At 44.6% G+C, this 23,341-nt stretch overlaps 1 protein-coding gene across 5 annotated transcripts in view; it reads left to right on the top strand.

Moving 5' to 3' along the window:
- fam49a (family with sequence similarity 49 member A) overlaps positions 1–23,341 on the top strand; it is a 32,269-nt gene that overhangs the window by 5,628 nt on the left and 3,300 nt on the right. For 2 of the 5 annotated variants that reach the window (XM_080882635.1, XM_080882632.1), the window contains exons 1-6: positions 18,769–19,124; positions 20,448–20,569; positions 21,314–21,419; positions 21,514–21,650; positions 21,792–21,869; positions 22,084–22,200. In XM_080882635.1, coding sequence (XP_080738761.1) covers positions 19,052–19,124; positions 20,448–20,569; positions 21,314–21,419; positions 21,514–21,650; positions 21,792–21,869; positions 22,084–22,200 — 633 coding nt within the window. In that variant the 5' untranslated portion in view covers positions 18,769–19,051. The other 3 variants (XM_080882633.1, XM_080882634.1, XM_080882636.1) reach the window with 3 other exon arrangements.

The raw sequence follows: 23,341 nt of genomic DNA, 5'->3' as shown, positions 1-23,341 counted from the left end.
ATCACACTGACTACTGCAGGTTTTATTCTTACTATAACTGCAAGCTTGATAAAAGTACAACAGACATGAGTACTTGTCCACAGCAAAGAATAATCCAAGCCTTGCCCTTCTTGCTCTTCTTGCATCAGTTATCCTTCACAGCTCACTGAGCTCAGCTGTTGTTCAGCAGCTCCCTCAGTGTTGGTGAAAATGAGACCGTTAGGATTTGCCAAGTTCTCCAGTTTACTGTAATTTCATAATTCCCGCCGGGCTTGGTGATAACCACTGCATATGTGGAAGACCCCACAGCAACGTCCATGTTGGAAATGTCAAACTCTCATAGATATGTTCCCTGCTCCTAGCACATTAAACTTTAATAACTGACTGTCGACATGCAGCCTGATATTAACTGGTGCCTGTGCAGTGATTAATGTCATTTGATCCAGTTGTCACTGGTGTTTATGTTGTTGCTCGTGGGTGTAAAAGTGTAATTATATTTGTGTTCGGTTCCGTAGAGGCGATCACCATTTAACACTAAACGCTGTCAGCCTTCTGCTACGGGGTGTCATGCTTCCTAGTCCATGTGGTGCAAGACACTTTTCTTTGTAAGCATAATTCTGCAGCGAGATGAACCGAAGGATGGAGTGGGGGGAAAAACAGGAAACATGGGAAACAAGGTCAGGGTAGCAAACAGTCCAGCCGGCTGGGAATCAAACTGGACTCACTGCTCAGATACACAACACATTATTTCTGACTTTATAATATCTATAACTTTGATTAGCCAGCTGTGCCACAACACTTGTTGTTCTGGATTTGGACGACTCTGAGAAGGATCAGAGCCTGTGCACAGTCACCGATCTCAGCAGGAACCCCGAAACTCAGAGTTTATTATTCATGACCCTCACCCTGGACACAGTCTGTTTGACCTGCTGCCCTCAGGCAGGAGGCTCCGGTCCATTCACAACAGAACCTCTCGCCATAAGAACAGTTTCTTCCCCTCTGCTGTTGGACACATGAACAATAACCATATGACTGTCCCCACCACTAACACATGACCCTACGCTGTGTCACTGCATCATTCCATGTTTGGCACTGTTCACCACCTGCACTCATGTATATATCTTTCTACGTAGCACTTTTAATTCTTATCCCTACTTTTATTTTTTCATGTCTATTTAAGTGCTATTTATGACACTATGTTTTGCACTGAAGCACCGCAGCAATTTCCTAATGTTGTAAACCTGCTCAACATTTGGCAATAAACCCCTTTCTGATTCTGATTCTGATTCTGATGACAAGCTAAAAGTGTGTGAGGGCGGGAATGGGTGGCTGTCGTGCTTTACAGTGAAGGTTGTAAAACTAGTGGGCGAGATCTAACCAGCAGCAGCTTGGGGGGGGGGCTGCAGGCTTAAACTCTGACCCCGATTACTGTATGTTGGGATTGTGATGATTAATGTTGATTATTAATCTTGATAATTTGATTTTGTAATTACTTTGAATTCCCGACAGAGGGTGTTACAGGAAAAAATCGACTTTCTGTGACGTACTGCAGCCCTGCCAAACCACAATAAACAGCTATTATCATCATTTCATTTGCTGTGTGTGATGCATCACTAATGATTGATGCGCTGTGAACAATATGTTTCCCAAGTCTTAACTGCTCATTTCGACCACTTTTGATTTTCTTGAGCAGAAATTTCCATTACAGAATATTGTACTGCAAACAAAAAGGGGAAAGTTGATCATTTAAAATATTTATACAAAAATGACCTTTCAGTACTTTATGATCTAGATCAATGAGAAACCCTGGATTTACACTGTGCACACACACAGAAGCAGTTTGGGCCGTAACAGCGTGTAAGTAAGATACAGAGGAAAGACCTATATTTATTTCTTGAGAATAAATCAATGTGAGATTGCTGTAGCAGCAACAATGGCTGCCCCGTGGTGTGCCTGGGTCAGGCCAGCAGACCAGGGAGCTGCAAGTGTCCTCGCAGAACGCTTTGACGCGATGACACCGGCCCTCACAGCAGTGTTTATGGAAAGCCTTAAATAGGTTCGTTTTCATAAGCAGCACCTCGCTCTGTTTTTACAGAACTTACTTTGAGAGCGTTTCTCTAAGCTGTGAACAGCAATCTCATCTGTGGGTGTACTGAAAATGCAAAGAGTTAATAAGAAGAAAAATATGTTATTGGAGTGATGAAGGGGAAAGAAGCACTGGCTGCCGGGCCTCACTGGTAGAGAGCAAATACAGAAATGAGCAAAAGGCTGTGTTTGACCAGCATGTGAAACAGATTGATGTGGATATTGCATTGTTTTTTAATGCTAATTAAAAGTGTCCTGTTTTCATATGTAACTGACAGATTGCGAGTCTCCTTATCAAGCTGTTTTCCCTGACCCTGTCTCCTTTGAATGCATGTTTGCTTGACTTGTCTGAAGTATCTGCATGTCTACTGATGTCATGACCTTAAGGCAAGTCTGTTAATGTAATGCTTCAGTGAATGTAACATAGCTCTCAGAGAAGTGCCTGCATCCATATGATACCTGCAGTGACGCTAACCATATGCTAGCTAACCTTTGTGGTAAAATTAGTTTTGTTTAGCAATCGTGTGTTAATTACGTTAATTACTCAGCCACCTTCATCTGTGTGGTCATACAGGGAGTGCAGAATTATTAGGCAAGTTGTATTTTTGAGGAATAATGTTATTATTGAACAACAACCATGTTCTCAATGAACCCAAAAAACTCATTAATATCAAAGCTGAATGTTTTTGGAAGTAGTTTTTAGTTTGTTTTTAGTTTGAGCTATTTTAGGGGGATATCTGTGTGTGCAGGTGACTATTACTGTGCATAATTATTAGGCAACTTAACAAAAAACAAATATATACCCATTTCAATGATTTATTTTTACCAGTGACACCAATATAACATCTCCACATTCACAAATATACATTTCTGACATTCAAAAACAAAACAAAAACAAATCAGCGACCAATATAGCCACCTTTCTTTGCAAGGACACTCAAAAGCCTGCCATCCATGGATTCTGTCAGTGTTTTGATCTGTTCACCATCAACATTGCGTGCAGCAGCAACCACAGCCTCCCAGACACTGTTCAGAGAGGTGTACTGTTTTCCCTCCTTGTAAATCTCACATTTGATGATGGACCACAGGTTCTCAATGGGGTTCAGATCAGGTGAACAAGGTGGCCATGTCATTAGTTTTTCTTCTTTTATACCCTTTCTTGCAGCCACGCTGTGGAGTACTTGGACGCGTGTGATGGAGCATTGTCCTGCATGAAAATCATGTTTTTCTTGAAGGATGCAGACTTCTTCCTGTACCACTGCTTGAAGAAGGTGTCTTCCAGAAACTGGCAGTAGGACTGGGAGTTGAGCTTGACTCCATCCTCAACCCGAAAAGGCCCCACAAGCTCATCTTTGATGATACCAGCCCAAACCAGTACTCCACCTCCACCTTGCTGGCGTCGGGCTGGAGCTCTCTGCCCTTTACCAATCCAGCCACGGGCCCATCCATCTGGCCCATCAAGACTCACTCTCATTTCATCAGTCCATAAAACCTTAGGAAAACCAGTCTTGAGATATTTCTTGGCCCAGTCTTGACGTTTCAGCTTGTGTGTCTTGTTCAGTGGTGGTCGTCTTTCAGCCTTTCTTACCTTGGCCATGTCTCTGAGTATTGCACACCTTGTGCTTTTGGGCCCTCCAGTGATGTTGCAGCTCTGAAATATGGCCAAACTGGTGGCAAGTGGCATCTTGGCAGCTGCACGCTTGACTTTTCTCAGTTCATGGGCAGTTATTTTGCGCCTTGGTTTTTCCACACGCTTCTTGCGACCCTGTTGACTATTTTGAATGAAACGCTTGATTGTTCGATGATCACGCTTCAGAAGCTTTGCAATTTTGAGACTGCTGCATCCCTCTGCAAGATATCTCACTATTTTTGACTTTTCTGAGCCTGTCAAGTCCTTCTTTTGACCCATTTTGCCAAAGGAAAGGACGTTGCCTAATAATTATGCACACCTGATATAGGGTGTTGATGTCATTAGACCACACCCCTTCTCATTACAGAGATGCACATCACCTAATATGCTTAATTGACAGTAGGCTTTCAAGCCTATACAGCAGGGGTGTCAAACTCAAATACACAGTGGGCCAAAATTCAAAACTGGAACAAAGTCGCGGGCTAACATTAATATTTATTGGAAAAAAAAATCTTCCTCCAGATATGAGAATGAATCTTTTCTTATGGACTCAAACACGTTTTGCTGAAAAACTGAATATGGAACAAGCAAAGCTTAATCCTAAACAATATATATATTAGCTGTATAATACCAGTAGGCCAGCTCTAATAGTCATTTGGCACGGCTTCGCGGGCCAAATGTAATTAGGCTGCGGGCCAAATTTGGCCCGCGGGCCAGAGTTTGACACCTATGCTATACAGCTTGGAGTAAGACAACATGCATGAAGAGGATGATGTGGACAAAATACTCATTTGCCTAATAATTCTGCACTCCCTGTAGATGAAGGTGGCAGATCTCTTTTGCAACCACAGGAGCATTCAGAAGAATCTCTAGAATAAATAAACAACCTGCATATTTGGATGATCTTGATAAGTCCTCGAAGGCCGATTGTTTGGTTTTTGTTTTGTGGCTGTCTTGTTTTCATATTTACCTGACAGACACAGGTGTCAGTCTCCTTATCCAGCTGTCAAAAAGTTTTTCCCTCTCTTAGAATAAGAACTTCTTTATCTGGAGTATCTGAAGTATCATCAAGTCACAGTCTACTGATGTCATTGCTTCAAGGCAGTCTGTGGCAGTAGCACATCTATCTGAGTATGTTAAGACAACCTTGCTGCCTCTGTAGCTCTCAGAGAAAGGGCATGTGTTGAGGAAGTTAGCTTGATGCATTCACATTCATATTTGCTAGCGCTGGTTTCACACACAGACATGGTTCCCTTTGTATCTACATTGCTGTTGACAAGCAGGGCTGGGCAGAACAGAAGTGGCATTGAACAGAAACGTAGGAGGAATTTTTACGCCTGGAGTCCCGCGCTACGCAGCACTAGCTGCTAGCAGCCAGCGACTCTGCCTCCCCCTGCTCTCCGAATACCAGCCTCCTGCTTCTGCTTTCCCACTTGCTCGTTTTCTTCGAGTCTTTTCCTCCGTTTATTGTTCTCCTCATGCACTCTTAAACGCCTTGGCAGTCTCTCCCTCCATCTATCCCACTCTCAGCACTGACAGAGGCCTCTCTGAGATGTTTACTATGTCCGCAGACACCCCTCCCCCCGTCACCCCTCCTACTCACCGAACAGAATAACGGTCACTGTGACTTTTTTGTCTGTTTATTATCTTCGTCTCTCTTCATCTGCCTGCAGATGTTAGAGGAGGGATAGTGGTGAGTTTGTATGGAGCGAGTGTAAAATGACCCAGCTGGCTGAACCAGAGGGCATACAGAGCCAAGAGCAGCCGCTGAGGAGGCTCAGCTCTGTGCTCCGGTGACAGCGAGCTGGAGCGCGTAGCCATTTGTCAGATATGAGATGTACTGTTTCTGAGTGAGAGCCTTTCAAAGAGCAGCACAAGTACTCAAAAGTGAACTGTGCTCGATGCCTGACTCCCGGCTGCTGAAGAGTTCTTCAGTGTGCAGAGAGCCTCCAGAGTGTGGTTAGCAGAGCAAAACAGTTGAACCCTGTGCTGGATTGTGAAGCAGGCTGTGAGAGGGGAGGATAAAGAGCAAGGCTGCCATTGTGGTGGTGCTAGGCAGGTTTCCCCTTCTCCACCCAGCCCACCCTCTTCCCTGCCTGCCTGCCTCCCTCCCAACAGCACCCCCACCCCCCAGCCCATGTCCATATTAGGGCAAAACTCAGCCAACCTCCCCTTGAGCTGAGCTCAACCCCCTCCAAAATGCCCCGCTGTCACATTTGCTCCAGCAAAGGGCGCCTGAGGGAGACACAGCTCCCCTAACCCAGTTTGAAGGCCTGTTTTCCTCGCCAGTCAAAACAGCCGAGGGATTTTAAAAATGGATGCAGAGAGCCAAGCTGGTGTGTTCGAATGTGCTTTTATTTTGGAGGAGCTACAGTTAATGGGCTTAACTTGAGCAGTTTTTGACCATATGCCACTTAGTGACCCCCTCCCCCCCAAAAGGGCTCATTACTTAAGTTCATACTGTACATCAGTGTGGGTAACATTTAATCATTGTTGTGTACTGATCCTACTGTCAGACAGCACACAGCCTAAAAGCATACAGTAGGCATTGGGACTGTTATGGTTTTTTCTTTGCTGCTCTAAAGAGGTAGCGACAAACTGAGCTTCAGACTGAACTATGAACTATTCTTAGTGTTGAGCCCCCAGTTTCTGTTGTTTGTGTGCTGTGCTGACACTCGGTGCCAGCTTTGTAGTGAATGCTGCTCGAGAAGGACGGGGCGCAGAGCAAAAGATGTCGTTACTCTAAAACCACTTTGGATTACGCTGGTAGTGACAGACACCAGTTAAACAACTGGTTTATGCTTGTCAGACATTTTCCTAGAGATTCCTAAACACAAGTTATTTCGGGGCATTGGTGTTGATTTTGGTTTCCTGTGGTTTATACAGAGAGGAAACGGTTTACTTCGCAGAGCTGGCTTTGGCACAGAAACCTTTTAAACTTAAAATATTTGTTTCCTTGCAGCCGCGCCAGCCAATCGCACACGAACACACAGGTTGGGCACACGCAGGCCAAGAAAAATGGGCGCGTCCGTGTCGTAACTGGCACGATGCTGTTTCTTTCCAGGTTTCCAAAAGACGGTTCAGGTGTCACAGCTCTCGATCCACAGCGGGCAGGTTTCCTGGGAACTCGTTATAATAACAGTCAGTTAATTAAACTGGTGCTAAAACTTCTTTTTTGTGAAGAATCAATATAATCATTAATCGCTACAGATAATTGGCCAATCATTGGTTGAAAGCGTTTGTCTGGATGGTTATTGTAAACTTGAAACTGCTCTGTTGTTTTGTAAATGGTTAACTGGTCTTTAATGTGCTTACAAGTGGGCAAGCATACCCGAGGACTCACTGTCTATTTTTGGTTTTACTTTTGTGTGCTTTCACAAGCTATTCGCTTAAGTTTAGTTGTATATGTACAACCAATCACGGCAGATGGCCCCGCCCCTCCCTGAGCCTGGTTCTGCTGGAGGTTTCTTCCTGTTAAAAGGAAGTTTTTCCTTCCCACTGTGGCCAAAGTGCTGCTCATAGGGGGTCATATGATTGGTGGGTTTTTCTCTGTATGTATTATTGTAGGGTCGGCCTTACAGTATAAAGGTCCTTGAGGCGACTGCTGTTGTGATTTGGCGCTGTATAAATAAAACTGTTCTAGGACCAGTACCAAGACTTTAACGTGTCATGCAGCCCTGTCATGTGTTTCAATGTAGCTTCTAATTGGACTTTGTTAGGCTATAAATTTGTAATGATGTGGTTATTTATAATAATTAATACCTCATGCTACTGAAAATAATGGAAAGGGATTATTGTGTTTATTTTATTATTATGTGTTCGTTCTTGATCTGTAACAGCACTTTGGGCAGATTTTCCTAAAACGTGTCTCGTGCTGCATCGTTCGCTCAAATCGAGACAATATTCAGAGGAAAGTTTCTTTTCAACAGATATTTATTGCGTTGTCTTACAAGAGCTCTGTGGCTGATTCCTTGCCAGAGCGGCTTGCAGATAATCTCCCAGACGTAGCCAGAGTGTACGAGCGTTTGGCTGCTGCTCATTTTCCTTCATCTGGGAATTATTTGAACAGCACCACAAGCTTTTTAGAAATATTTTTATTTATCCATTTATTCTTTTTACTTAACGTGAAGATCATCTTATCAGCCTGTGCTGATGTTCCAGGTTCTATGTTTTACCAGCGTCACCATTTAATGTGCAGGAAAATATTTCCCCCGTTTAACGTCGTCGGCTCAGATGCTCACGAGCCTGTGACGAATCCAACGGGAACCACATTCCACAGAGTGCAGAGCAGGTTCAGCGAGCCGTTTCCAGCATCAGTACAGCACTTCCTCCTCCCCCACATATTACTTGTACGTATAATAACCATCAGTCTATAATGTTAGCACTCACCGCTGCATGCTAACCATGCTGATTGTGTTGGTAGATGTTGTGCTGATCTGATTATTCAGTTATGAAGTGATTTGAAGAAACAGAACATGATGCGATTTCATGAGATTTTTGTTTTTACCAGCATGTTGATGAGGACCTGCTCTGTTTACCAGAAGACCAAAGCTGATTATTGTGCTGCTACACGCATGAAATTGTGCATGAGAACAAAGGAACTGCAGACAGTTCCCACACGCTTCAGCACCTGCTCCGTCACTTGAGGTTTTTCTGTCATACCGAGCAGACTGACATGTTTCCTGTGTAACAGTTAGCACTCGATGAATGAAAGGCCTCGTTTGCATTAGTGTGAATGCAAACTGTCTCCTGTGGGGCTTTTTATAAACATGTATAATTACATATTTCTAAATACATTTTTTAATTGTACTGTTTTGAAGGTGAGTTGGTATCAAAGGCCAGTGAGTTTCTAACAAACATGGAGTTAATGTGGAAAAGAACAAAATCAGGTCCGCAGTGGCAGAGCTCACCGTTCTGATTCGTGACCCTTTCATAGGCTGTTGCCATGCAGAAAGGACGCAAGACGCTCCAGACAGACACACACGTACTCATTTACTCATGGGAGGGCTGTAGTCTTCCAGCCCGTTGAACTTTGTTTGAACCCTGAGAGAACGTCCATCCTCTCCACATCATGAACTTAGCCTGCTGTGTCATCTATCACACGTGTACGTGCATTTCATTTATCACCTGGTTGGAAAACGTGTTTCCGACGTGGTCTCACGTGGGACTTGTGCTTACTCACAGATTTGCACACCGACTCTTGTTGCGTGACCTGGAGTGATGCTGGAAATGTGCTTTTCCAGTGGTGGATATGATGCTCAGTCATGTAAATAATTGATTTACTGGTTCACTCCTGTCACGCCATTTTGGATTTCATGCCTGTTTGTGCTCACAAAACATCACCAGGTGGGGTAATGAAGGTCCGGCCCCACCCACACAGCGAGCCTTAGTACCTTATCTTTAACCCAGCTTTTTTTTTGCTGTGGTGGTCGTCTCAATATCATTCTGCTTCCCAAGAGAGGATCTGATCCTCTGGTCAGACGCACTCAGACTCCAGCTGTCAGTGATGGTCCTTCTGCTCTGAGCTGGAGATCTGCTCTAACCAGAACCTACGGCAGGTGGAGGCCTGCTTCAGGGGCTGCTGTCAGTCGAGCTGAAGTTCGTCTGCAGGATGAGAGACTCACGAGAGAAGCATCACCAAGTACTCAGAAAACAGGAGTAATAATAAAAAATGTGTGAACCTGCTTCACTGTGCAGTCTTCATTTAGGGAAACGTTACTGTTTGCAGTTGTTAACTGAGAAAATACAAGTGATGCTGGTTATATTGTTCATCCAGCTGTCTGCACTCAGTGATGACAGTACTACGTGTAAATGTGCTGATTGTTGAAAATGTCAACGTCGCAGCGAGGAGACAAAAGGTTTTGATCCAAAGTGGGTCATCGCCTCTGCTGCCTCGGGGCAAGAACATGATTTGGGCACAAAGGAGACGGGACATCCTGATCGTTTCCATCTCTACACTTCAGAGGTAAAAAAAGAAAAGCAAATGTTCTATTTGTACTCGTATCTGACATTTTCTGTGTTACTCAGAAAAGAGTTACTTGGAGAGTCAGTTGTGGTGTCAGTGCAGCTTCCTGTGATTGGGTTTGTGAGTCTTTTAACATGTCCGTATACTTATGACTAAACAACAGGTCCTGGTGCCTGCTGTAAATCACAGCTGTGGAGGAAGCGAAACATCATTTCCATTTGAATAATAGCATAAAATGTCTTTAACAGATGACTTTTATCTTACAAAGGTAGACGCTAAAATTTGAATAAATAAAGTCCAAGATATGACGTGTTTACACAGGCTTCAGCTTTTTACACTTGTTTGGAAACTGCTGTTAGACAAATTTGCATTAGATTATGTGTTTGCAGATTTATTGGGTGGTCAGCGGTTATCTACTGCTGGCCACACTGTGAAAACACAGCTGATAAGGACTTATCTGCTGTTATGGTCAGTTTAACCCAGTGAACTGTGGGATATGCAGTCTTTTGTTTTCCTGTGTAAACGTTGACGGAGCCTCTCAGTATTCCTTTCTATGCTGTATACGTGAAAACAGCAAAGACGTCTGTAGCTCTGCTTTTTCCCAGCATGCACTTGTTTTATGAGGGTTACACAGACAGACGGATCTGTGCTCTTTAAGAGGAATCTTTGTTTGCTCCACTTCAGCGACGCTGAGGCGCCGTCATGATAATGATAATCTGTTTCTTCACATGTTTTTGTTTACATCCACCCTTCCCTCTCCGGTGATCCCTCCTCTCGTCATGTGTCTGCAGACTGCCGCTCTCCCGTTTTAAGCAGCCTTCTTGGCAGAGATTCGCATCGTTAGTGACAGCTGCTGTCATCACACACCTTCGCTTTTTCTGACCGGTAGCCTTTATAGAACAAAGCGTGTCCACATGTCTGTCTGTCCCCTCCAGGCTGTCCGTCGTTCTTATTTTAACGCACTTCTCTGCTGTCACCATGGAAACGGATGGTTGTGAGACGAGCCCATGCAGGCACACGTGTGGTTGTCCACACAAAGAGACTGTTAACATGTTTATGTTTGTTTTTTCCAGTCCATGCAGGGAGGGTGCCAGCACTTGTCTGTACATGAAGCTCACATAAGAGCAGGAGGGTGACTTTGCTCGTTTCTACTCCCCGATTGCTCTTCAGACACGTCAGATTTCTTCAATTCTTTCGACAGTGTCATGTAAGCTGAGGGGAAAAACATCTGCACTCGAGAGATGAAGCACGTCATTCAATAATTGCTTGTTGTTGTTGTTGTTTTGTTTGTTTGCTTATTAATATTTGACAGAGACGAGTACTACCACCCACCCCTTTGTGGATGTAAAACAACGGCACTTTTTTGCTAATCTTTGCGCTGTGTGATGTCAGAAGGGGGGGGGGGGGCTCTCTTGTAGCAGGGGTGTCCAACCCCAGGCCTCGAGGGTCCCGGTGTCCTGCAGGTTTTAGATGTGTCAGCTGATTTAAACGGCTAAATGACCTCCTCAACATGTCTTGAAGTTCTCCAGAGACCTGGGAATGACCTCATCATGTGATTCAGGTGTGCTGACCCAGGGTGAGATCTAAAACCTGCAGGTCACCGGCCTCTGACGCCTGGAGTTCCCCGCCCCTGTCTTATAGGGTCATCTCAGGTGCACAGACCCCACCCACCTGCTGTCTTGTTTGTGGGGACGAAGGAATGGAGGTAAAACCACTTATTTCAGTTATTATACAGTAGGCGTACTGAAGACCCTCACTGAGCCTCTGTATAAGATGATAAACTCTGGGAAGGTGACGTGTTGTGGCACTCGCCTCTTGTTTGTTAGAAATGAGCGTAATCCACGTTCTTATCGAACCTCCCTTAACGATGACGGCTGCCACATGATCAGCATGGGCAGACTTTATGATCAGTAAGTTACAGTCACTGGAGTTTGTGTGGATGACTAATCCGACTGCGTGTTCATGACTTTGCTGCTACTTTGTTAGAATCATCATTTTGATGTTTGCTGTCCTGTGTTCTGACTTGAAGTGACAGCTGATGATGAGTCCTGGGAATCAACACACCAAACAAGTCCAGCTGGACACCAGCGTGCAGCCTAAATTTAAAATGCACCTTAATGTTAGATCACGTAAAACCATTAGCACTAATGGCGCTGTCATTTTCTGCATCACTCTCATAACCATGTGGAAGGATGTTCCCTGTATGTGATCCTCAGTTTCTTAAATTTCTTTGTGGTTTTTTGGTTTTAGCTTCTTTTGTTAGAAACACTAAGACTGAACTGAAACTAAGTGTTATTGTATGAGGGGCGCGACGTAGGTCCCTCAGCAGAGGTTTTACAATACAAACAGAACTTTCTGGAAGCATTTTGCTCTCAGGCTTAAACATCCAGAGTCTCAGCAAACACAACGATGCCTCATAAAGCATCGATGCGTTGACCATCAGTATCGATTTTTTAAATGCGATTCATAGCAAACTAATTAATTGTCTTTTCTAGTGCAGCAATAAGCAGGCTGCTTGGCTTGTGTCTCACAGCTTTGGTTTCTTTGCGCCAGTCTCTCCTTTTTCTCTTCCTGCTTCCTCCACCAGTTTGTCTCACTTATCTCATTCCTCACTCATACCTTCGTGCTCTTAACAGCAGATCTGTTGGATAAAATCAACATTACTGCGCTCAGATGTTTTGGTTTTCCCCCTTCGGTAACTTACCTTGGGACAGCAGCGGCCCGTGTGTTACTGTGCATGTTATTCCTCTGAGGTCACTGGAAAATTCCATTCTAGCTCTTGATTGATGTTTCCTGAAAAACATGTTTATTTTTGAAAAGTCTGCATGCATCTCCCTGCACACTGTTTGACTGCACCACCTGCCGGGATGATTGACAGATTTATTGACTTACTAATAAACCGGCGCTCAGCTCTGAGTGCTGTGATAAATGTGCTGGTAGTTTAAGATTGTTGGTTTGCACACTGGTATGAATGGCATAAGTGTGAAGTGTTGATGCTGCATATTTTATTAATTCGTTTATTTTCATTCTAGTGCAGTGCGTACTGGCTGACTTTTGCAAACGTGCTTGATTTCATTGTGTAGATAAGTTGGGCACAAATGGGGAAATCCTGCCTGTTTGACTGAAAGCAGAAGCAGAGAAGGAAAAGGGAATGAAACGGACACATGGGGCAAAGAGGAAGGAGGACTTCAAAGAAGCTGAAGTGCAGAAAAAGAAGGAAGTTTGATGTATAAAGTGGGTGTGATATTATATCTAAAGACCATTCACGTGTCCAACCGCAGGGAACAGTTGCACTTTCTGCCCTTACGAGGAGAGCATCTCGTGTCTCTGGAGGCACCCACCCATCCATCCATCCACCCACCCAATCATCCGCAGCATCCCTTCTCTCAGCACTGTTGCTGTGCAGGTTCCACAGAGGATGAAGCAGAGTCAGTGCAGGCGAAGGTTTCAGTGACAGTTGGTAACATGTCTACATTATGTAAGTTAATGGGTTAGCGGATCATCAGAAAATCAGATGCTAAGAACAAACGTGGCGTTTGTATCAACAAACCTCTGCAATAGATGAATTGTCTGCAAAAAAGTGTTATGTTGAACAAAAAGTGTTTGAGAAGCCCAACATTTGGGTGTCTGTGGAAGTATTTGCATGATGCATGTATTATATGTTCATTACCTCGCTGCCATATAAACGTGCATGAGCTTATTAGTGCGTGTGTGCACGTGAAGGCTGTAACTTATGATGCCCACTGTGTCATTTGTACAGTGACTAATTCTTATGATCGTCCAATAATAATGGCCCTGAATGCTCTGAGGTTCCAGTTCTCGTCCCAGCGACTTCGCCCTCGCCTGCAGAGTGCTAGCTGGAGCTGGAGGTCATCGCGTGATGAACGCAGTGAAACCACATCAGAAAAACGTCGAACAGTCGTGGGATGATATTAAACTGACTCGAGCTGCACAGCTGCTCCAATGAACTTCAAGAATAAAAAAAGCCTAACTGATCCCTTTTAAGCAATTATTAAATTAAGGTAAAAATAAGGTTCTAGTTCTTTGCACACAAACACTGGGGTATTATTTACACATGAATATTTGCTCCTGCCTAGATTAGCAGTCCACAAGCAGCCGGTCAGACCAGGATGAGCCACGTGGGGCCGTAAAACAAACATTTCAAGCACAACAGGAAATGTAGTAAGATGTAGTAACCGTCCACAGCGCAGCTTTACTGCTGCTGCATAATTCTCTCCAGTCAGGCCTCGCCATAATTTAAAAGTACACATTTAGAAACAGCCGTGACAAATATTAGGTTCAAATGTGGAACAATTCGCTCTCAGCTCTCACAGATGAACGCTGAGCTCCAGGTGATCCTGGTCTTTTCTTTTGGTTGGACGCTGTGCTAGTTGACAGCACCATCTGTTTATTTGCTGCTCCCACCTTAAAGAGAATTGGAGCATTGTGCAGCCGCAGCACGGCACAGGATGTTCAGTACCTCAGTAACCTGCAGACGGGCTAATCGGCTGCTTTTCTTTGGATATGACAGACGCGGTGTCGATTTCAGTGTTGAATAATTCAGAGGTGTGTTTTGTGATGCTGGAGGATTGTATTTGTCTGAAGGCTCGTGTGCATCAGCAGAAAAGAGTTATTTTGTTGGTTGATGTGGAAAGCTGATCCTCTGCCCGTTCAGTCGGCAGGTGTGCGACGTGCACGCAGTGACACACACCTGCACGTGCATTTTTAATGAGGAACTGTGCGTTTCCCTCGCTGGTATTAGTCGTGTCATTTTCTCTAAGTCCTTTTTTCCCTTTCTTGTTGTTACAGAGACACAAAGAAAGCGGATGATATAAACCGCAGCCTGACGTCCTCCACCAGAGAAGGTACATCACTCATGACCACAGCATGCTTCATGTTCGTACAGTCGGCACTCCAAGCTGCCGCTAAGACACGTCAGCCAGCAGCAACACTGTGGTTTAGATGATCTTAGGTAGCTGGGATCAGCCCGCGGTTGTTGTGTTAAGCCTCAGAAAGCTCCTCGTTCTCTGGGCTTTACAGCCAAACCTTCGTTTGGTAGTTACAGGATCTGAGGAGGACGTTCAGGTTTTCCAAAGGTATCTGTGCAACTTTGCAATGAACAAAGTTAGAAGAGAAAAATTGAAAAGGGTCAGTGCCTCCTTTAAACACCTCTGTGTAATTTCATAATTGAGTGTAGCATCTGTCAGTGGGAACTTCCCTTTTTTTATTTTTGTGTTTTTGAGGGTCGAACTTGTTGCCTGAATTTATTTATTCATCTAAAAAGGAAAAAATCACCAGTGAGCTCATGGTAGGTTTAAAGTACGTTTTTGAGACTGCCATGAAATATCTGTCAGTATTTTTATTTTATCTGTCATTTTTTTATTTGAAAGAATAAAGCTCCAACTCTACAAATAATTTGTGTTGCCAGTTTGCTCCGATCAGGATTTTCTTTCTGAGCACGTGTTGGTTGGGACTCCCCAGATGGCAGAGGAGGTCGTTTAACCAGAGAACTCATTTTGGTGCTTTAAGTGCATAGAATTAGCTTTAATTACAAAGCTTAAATAGCCTTGAGATGGCAGCACAGACTGCAGCAGCAATGCTTAAATTGAGATTAGAGCAGCAGAGTTTTGGTCTCTGAGAGCAGCACGTGTAGCACAAAGGTAGCTCATGTGTTAACACAAAAGATCTACTCACAGAACAACAGGCTTCACCATTTAGACATGCAGATTATGTTCAACAAATTGCATTTTTAATTTCTTCTCTCTTTTAGGGAAACCGCTTTAATCTCGAACTCACTTCATGATTTCTAGTTCCACTCTCAGCGTATTCTTCACTGAGTCGTCTCTTCACACGAGTTTCCACAGATACTCGATAACTGCCACTGAAAGAGGAAGAACACAACAAAACCGCCTTTATTAAAACAAGTGGAACATAAAGGAGTCGCGGTTATATCAAAGTTTGATTCCAGTAGCTCAAAACACCAAATGAATGTAATGTTACCTGAAGCGCAGACTGTAATAAGAAGCGTGCTGATGTGCACGTTAATACCTCACACCTCTCATAGACTGTATTTAAAGGATGGCTGGTGGAGTTTTAGATCCTGCATCTTGTCAGGGTGTCGATCGCGCGTCTGAGCGTTTCCACCATCGCCGCCATCTTGGTTGTGCAAAAAAAAAAAAAAGGATGTGATGAGTAAAGATGGGTGTGAAACCACGTACTCACCGGCTGGTGGACTACTTGTCAACCACAAGTCCTTAGCTGTTGGGTGTGTGCTCTCGTGCCACCGATGATCATTCATTTTAAAACGTAGTATGATTAATATTTACAAAATAGACTTGTTTGTTTATTTAATGTGACCCACAACGTGTGACCGAGCCCATCAATTCTTGGAAAGGTGTTTAAAGGTCAACACAGAAAACCATAAACGTCCATCATCTCAACCTCAGCTCTCGACAGCAGCCTTCAGATGGAGTTCATGTTTAAGCTTCCTCCACACTGGCTTCATTTTCTGACCTGCAGTCTGCGGCTCACCCTTTTACACCATCTGTGGGCAACGGGAGCTAGCTAGGAGGGAGCTAGGAAGCTAATGCTAGCATCGTCACAGGCCCAAACACGATTTCTGTAAACACGCTGTAAACATTCGACCTGTGAGCCCCCTCCCCCCACCCTCTTCCCACTTGTGTCTCGAGTGAAACAAGACGCTCGCACAGACACTACTGTTGGTGTATTACTGGCCTACCTGTAGTACCAGGTGTTACCAAACAGCTCGAACTAAGAGACACAACCTCTGCCATAACTGTACCTAATGATCTGACAGTAAACATTACCCAGACGTGCTCTTTGTTGTGCAACCTGCCACTCGCTGGTGTAATTCAGTCCATAAACATAAAATGGTGACGCGGTCACATCCCATTTAGATGCGTCATTAAAGGACGCTGATTGGGTTTCGTTCAGATCGTCAGAGAAGATCAGTGACATCATGAGAGCAATATTTGACTGGTTTCACGCCTACAGTGTGTGCTGGTTTTTTATCATCTCATATTTACTTAATTGAACACAAAGTCCAATAATTCTCCTGTTTTTGTACAGTTTAAAAAAACTATACATGTGCCAGATGTTGTATTCAACTTTTAATACAATAGAATAAAACTTTAAATGAGGTCACCTTTATTATAGCTGTACTGTAGATAAAGTGATTGACTGGCTGTGTGAGTAGGTGCACATGCATGAATCGCTCTCTGTAGGCCGTTAAAAGTGAGCTGGTGTAGTTTAGGAAGGAGAGCGTGTAACAGTGCACGAGAGCGTGTAACAGTGCACGAGAGCGTGTAACAGTGTGGCAGCCAGGTGCTGCAGAATGTCAGGGAGATGCAGCAACAGGTCAAATCCCCAAACATGTGCGGTAGGCTCAGCTTTGAGCCAAGGAACTGAAGCGACTCGTAGTGCAAAGTCTTCAGAGAGGTACCGATCACAGTGATGCATGACGACTTTAGACCACGTGGTTGTTTCTTAAATGTTTGATCATCTTTTATTCTCAGTGCACACAAAATGAAAACAACCACAAATGTACTTGACTGGACCGTTTTATCTCAGAGGGGAAAAGTACTCTTCGCAGTCTTAAAGTCAGCTGTCAGTTTTAATGGTACCTGAGGGGTGGGGAGGTGGAGTCTTGCTGCAGATGAAGCAGCTGCGGACTCGTAGCCACAGGTTAGAGTCTGCCCTGAACAAATAAGGCTTGCACAGCAGCACATGTACCAGCATGACACGTCACAGTAGTTAGTGAATGTAGGCATACGTCAACACTGCCCCCTGCTGGTGCAACCCCGAGTCTGACTGCTCTGCATGAATTTAATAATCTGATGCGTTTTTAAGGTATATAATTTCCTCCCAATCAAAGGCTGTAGGAACAGTATGCAGCCTGTTATTATGCACACAGTTATATCTGAATTTATGACGAGCGCAGGATGTGCAGCGAATACCACGGTTGAAAAATAGCGGACAGCTTGCTGGAGGCTGTGCAGAGAAATGCAGTGTGACTATCATGTGCACGCTGCTGCACAGAGTCTCTATTGTTGCCACTTCACTCTCTGGCTTAAGTCGAGGGAAGTTGGCTGTTAATGTGTGAGAAAAGAAGACTCGTGTTTATCTTTACTGTGTAAAAATGCAAGTGTGCCAAATATACTAACACAGACTTTAAAATCATTTTTGCAGCAGCTAATTCAGTTTTTTAAAAATAAACAGGGTTACACTGTTCCTATCTGCATCTCTGTGCGTTCCTGACGTTATGCTGCTGTAGGTTTAGGCCCACTGTGATTACAGAGTTTGTGACCACCCGTCATAGCTGGGGGAGGGAGACTTTTCCCAGGAAATTGCTGCCCTTTGCCTCCAATAAAAGCTTTATAGAGTGTAACTGTAATTTAGGACTCTGCATTTGGCTGATTTCAGAGACGCCTGAATCCAAAAGAAAGGTCTGCATTTTCAGATCAGCTATCAAAGCTTGGTGCGTGGTTGGTTTCATTTCTGTCAAAGGGATGATGGACGGAAAGGTCGGCAGCAAGGATTCAATTTAGAAAATAAAAGGACAATAAGTTTTTCCCACCCTGCGCATGGTACAGTAAACATAGCCAAACCTTCAAGCAATGAAGTCGGCGTATACGTGAGCCAAGAGCGCAGACTTTAAGCTTAGCTGACTCCACCCACCTTGTATTTGAATCTTTTGTTTGCGAGGGGCAGCCAATCAGGAAGAAGAAGAGAAAGGGCATTAAAAACAAAAAGAACTTGACTAAGAGCAAATATTTGATTTTATTTTGTAAACTTTTGATTGATAGTTTTGTCTGTTTAGAAAGTTTTCACTGCAGGTAGTTAATTAAAAGGCCTGGTTGGTCTTCAGGGCGCTGCTGTAAGGCAGCATCATTTAATATCCAGCTCCTGGTCTGAAATCAGCCACACTGAACGTGTTTTTGTGAAACTGTATGTACTGCTATCTGTTATGGTGACGACTCTTTTTAACCATCAGGTTTGCTGGAATGGGTAACCTGCTAAAAGTCCTAACAAGGGAAATAGAGAACTATCCACACTTTTTCCTGGACTTTGAAAGTAAGTGTGGCGGGGCAGTGGGACAAAAGCTGGATGGAGAAGGAGGTGTAGCCTGCTCTGCTCTTTCTTCTCTCTCCGTCAGCCTCTGCTCTCAATGACCAAACTGTGAAGGCGTCCTCTTATTCTCTCCTCTTTTTTCCTCGCCCCCCTCTTGGCTCGGTCGCGACCTCCCGCAGCATCGCCTCTGATCGCCCGTCGCTAATCAAACAACTTTCTTTTCTCCCTTTTTTCGGTGGCTCTTTAACATCACACATGCTCTTCCTCCTTTCTTTCTCCTTTCTCTCTCTTGCAGAAACCAAATGGGGAATCTATTAAAAGTGCTCACGTGCACAGAGTTTGAACAGGGGCCAAACTTTTTCCTTGATTTTGAAAGTGAGCGCAGCTTCTGCCTGTCCTCTTGCTCCCACGCTCTCCTTTCCCCTCAACCAGTCGTCCCTTTAGCCTCTCTGTAGCCGCTCCGGCTGGTCAGGGGTCAGACTGTTCAGCCGCTGTGAACCTTCCTCCATTGAATTTCTAATGTTATTAAAATTCATGATTAATTTCAGCCCTGCTTTAGAATAGGAACTCTTTTCTTTGTGTGCCAAGCAGAAGAGGAATGGATCTGACCCTTGACCTTTGCCGTCTGCTTTTACTAACTCGTCCGCATGCACCTCTTTGTGTTTGTGATACATTTCATGCACCCAAATGTGACATAATGTAAACATAATGTTTACACACACACACACACTACGCCTCCACAGTGGCATTTCAGCAGCTCGCACGCTGTAGCCAACCCCAGGCTTTGTTTATTCAGCAGAGAGGAAATGATAGGAGTGGAAGGTTTTTGAAATGCAAAGCAGCGCAGACAGAGTTTTAATGTCAGCGCTGCTCTATATTTAGACTCTCTGTGGTCATGATAACCAGCTCTCTATTCTGAGTCTTAGACGGGTCTGGCTAGGCTTGGAGAGTTTGCATTACCTCACACGTTTTTACAACTGAGCTGCCAGAGCTGAGATGAAGAAGCAGGGGTCATGGTGTCATAAATATGCATGCAGCAGGAGACTAAGAGCCGGTGAGCTCGTACGTACCTTAGACCTGATATTTGTTTCAGTCAGTCACGGCTGTCGCTCGAGCACGTACAAGCTACGGCACGCTTTGGATGACCCTGTGCAGGCACACTGACCTTTGACCCCCACACACACTCTGCCCAACTCTCATCTTTTACAGTCAAATATTCAAAATATCTGCCTTAATGTGAGCTGCCATATTCAGATACGTTTGTGTGTTATTGGCGTAAATGTGGCCTCGTTTGAAGCTCGAGGCTGCCGCGTGCATTCGGTCCGAGGTGCTGGAAGACGATGGAGCCAGTTTAGTGCTTTTCACTGCAGTGATTTGGCTTTTTGCAGTTAAAACCATTAAAGGCAGTTTTTGGTTTGACTGTAAAAGAGCTCAGTTGTATTGTCTGAAGTGATGTCCCTCACTCGAGTCGTGCTGCTGAACGTTTTTGTTTTGTCGGGTTTCCCATTTCAAACGAACGGCGAGTTCCGTTCTAGCAGCGAACGCGTTCAGCGAGCATGCTCGTTTCCTGCACTCGGTGCTAGCTTTCATTAACTAACACGGTTTCACATCAATATGGAAAAAATCCACTGAAGTTTGTCTGTAATTATACAAGAGTGTCATTTGTTGGCTTGTGTTCTGATATATGTTTGTGTTTAGATGCACAGCCGACAGACGGAGAGCGTGAGGTGTGGAACCAGGTGAATTCAGTCCTCCAGGAGTCTGAGAGCATCCTGGGTGGCCTGCAGTCGTACAAAGGGGCTGGCCAGGAGATCAGAGATGTAAGGAGAAGCGCAGAGACACGGCATGGCGAAGAATCCTGAGTGGAAATCTCTGGATTCGTTCCGTAATGCCAAACATGGCAGCTGTCCCGTCACTAACTCCCAAACCGTGTGAGCGAGTTACGATGTCGGACTGATGCAAGTTCGCGACAGCTTCAGCTGTGTTGTGGGAGCATTTCTACTCCTCACTGTTCTTGGCTTATTGTAATCACATTACACTTGAAGCAGACTTTAGTCACAGTAGTGTGCTGTGCATGCAGTATGGATGCACAGTCCCAGTGATCACTGACATCAAAGTTATGGCCTTTTCCTGCTCTCCTTCAGTAACCGAGCTCACAGCCGACCCACAACGTTTGCAGAAGCTCGTTACTAAACAGCTGACTGTGAATTCAATCAGCTGCACAGAATGAGCTGCAAGTCAAGTCCTTCATGCAAATTCTGACTGTAATCAGTCGCCTGGAGGGGGCAGCTTTGCTGTTGTTCACTTTGACTTCTGTGGTACAGAAGAACTGCATACATGGAAAAATATATAAAGCTGTAATAATAATGGACTTTTACTTAAGTGTAACTGTTTCATCTTTACAGCGACAGCAAGTGGAGAGACGCCTGCCACCACACGGCTCAAACTGCTGCGAATGCTTCTGTTATCATACAGAAAGCCCTGTTTACCATTTTAGATCTGTGTGCGTCGCTCCGTGCTGTTGGGATGCGTGTGACGGTTGACGAGTGTTTCTTTGGTTCCAGGCGATCCAAAACCCCAGCGATCACAGCCTGCAGGAGAAGGCGTGGAACTCCGTCTGCCCGCTGGTCATCAAACTCAAGAGGTTTTACAGCTTCTCCCTCAAACTAGGTGCTGAACAAACGCCTCCTTTCTGTTACTGAACAGGTTACGTTAAAGTCAAATTTCTCATCACATTTAAGATTGTGTGTGTTTGTGTGTACAGAGAAGGCTCTGCAGAGTTTGTTGGAGTCCCTGACGTGTCCGCCCCTCACGCCCACTCAGCACCTGGAGAGGGAGCAGGCGCTGGCCAAACAGTTTGCTGAGATCCTCCACTTCACTCTGCGCTTTGATGAGCTCAAGGTCTGTGGAAACACTCGAGCTAAACTCAGACGCACACACAGTCAGCCTTATCCCGATACCTCATGTGTTGTACTGCACGGCTTTATCAAACGTGTGCGTGTGTGATGGCGAAATGATGACTGTCTCTTTGTTTTGCCGTAGATGAGGAATCCTGCCATCCAGAACGACTTCAGCTACTACAGAAGGACCATCAGCAGAAACCAGATAAACAACATGAACGTGAGTCTGGGGAAAAATCTTTTCCTGTTTTAGTCAGATTTGTGTCTGGAGGACGTACTCTGTCTAAAAGAGGGAGGAGTCAGGACGAGAACAAACTGATCAGATTAGTTTTTTCATCTAAACCTGGCAGCCTGATGTTGGCAGAGTAGGGCGCTTGTTTCTGCTCAGCAGTGGGAATAAACCTGAAGCCTCGTGGTTATTTCTGCACCCACAGCTGGACATAGAGAATGAAGTCAACAACGAGATGGCCAACAGGATGTCTCTGTTCTACGCGGAGGCCACACCCATGCTGAAAACACTCAGCAATGCAACCACAAGCTTTGTGACAGAGGTACGAGTCTAACACAGCCGGCGAGTTCCTCCTGGCTTTGATGATGCATTTCATCAAAGCAATATTTGTTGAGTCTGTCCTCATAAATGTGACACAAATATCAGCTTTTTTTTGTTTGGTCATTTCCAACTGATTGTTTTCCACAGTGGGTGGATCTGTCACAGTGGGTGGATCTGTCACAGTGGGTGGATCTGTCACAGTGGGTGGATCTGTCACAGTGGGTTGCAGGGCAACCTTCAAACATTATGTTTCAGCTCTTTAGTTTTCTGTGTCTGAGGCCAAACACAGAAACACGTTACTGTTATTGTCATCGTTGTCACTCACATTGTAACCGGAAGTATTTTTAATCCTAAACGTGGCGCATGAGAAACTTTCCATCAGGTCGACGCAGCGACTCGGATGGCGCGGAGGACACAGAGTTCCCACTGAAGTCTGAATCAAGCTTTAGAGTCAGCAGTTAACCAGACAACATGTCTGTGGACAGGTTCAAACGTCTCTACTGTCGAGTGACCGATGCTGCCTCTTAAACTCATTTAGCCAATCTGACCGCGCCATCAGATTACTGTGTAGGTCAGTGTTGTCTCTGCCCTCTCCTAGTTTAGTCCACCATGAACAGGCAGTGATTCGTATCGAGCTTTTTCACTCTCAGCTAACACACACACACACACACACACACACGCGCACACACACACACACGCGCGCACACACACACACACACACACACACACACACACACACACACAGGCTGGATGGACGTTTCACGGGTCCTTGACTCTCAGGATCTTACCTGAGGAGAAACCACAGCAGCTACAGATGGAGCCACAGACCTTCAGCTGTAGACGAGCTTCTCTGAATACTGAGCCACAGCTTTGATCTTTCAAATGACAAAAAAACACTACATGTGGCACTTTAGTTACTTTATCTTTAGTTACTTTATCTTTAGTTACTTTATCTTTCTGTGAATGATTTTCTTTTGTTGTTAAGCTGAAGAGCAGCAGATTGATGGCCACAGGTCAATGCCTAAAGTTCCTCTTTTATTTCAGGACAACGAGGTTCAAAGTTCCTTTTTGCGCTTGTTTTTCAGAAATTTAACTTCAGGTCTAAAATTATTTTACCCATCAGCCTTTGTAATGAAAACATG

This window comes from Rhamphochromis sp. 'chilingali', assembly GCF_963969265.1.
Source record: "Rhamphochromis sp. 'chilingali' genome assembly, chromosome: 5".
Lineage (NCBI taxonomy): Eukaryota > Metazoa > Chordata > Actinopteri > Cichliformes > Cichlidae > Rhamphochromis > Rhamphochromis sp. 'chilingali'.
This window is presented reverse-complemented; position numbering and strand designations above follow the sequence as displayed.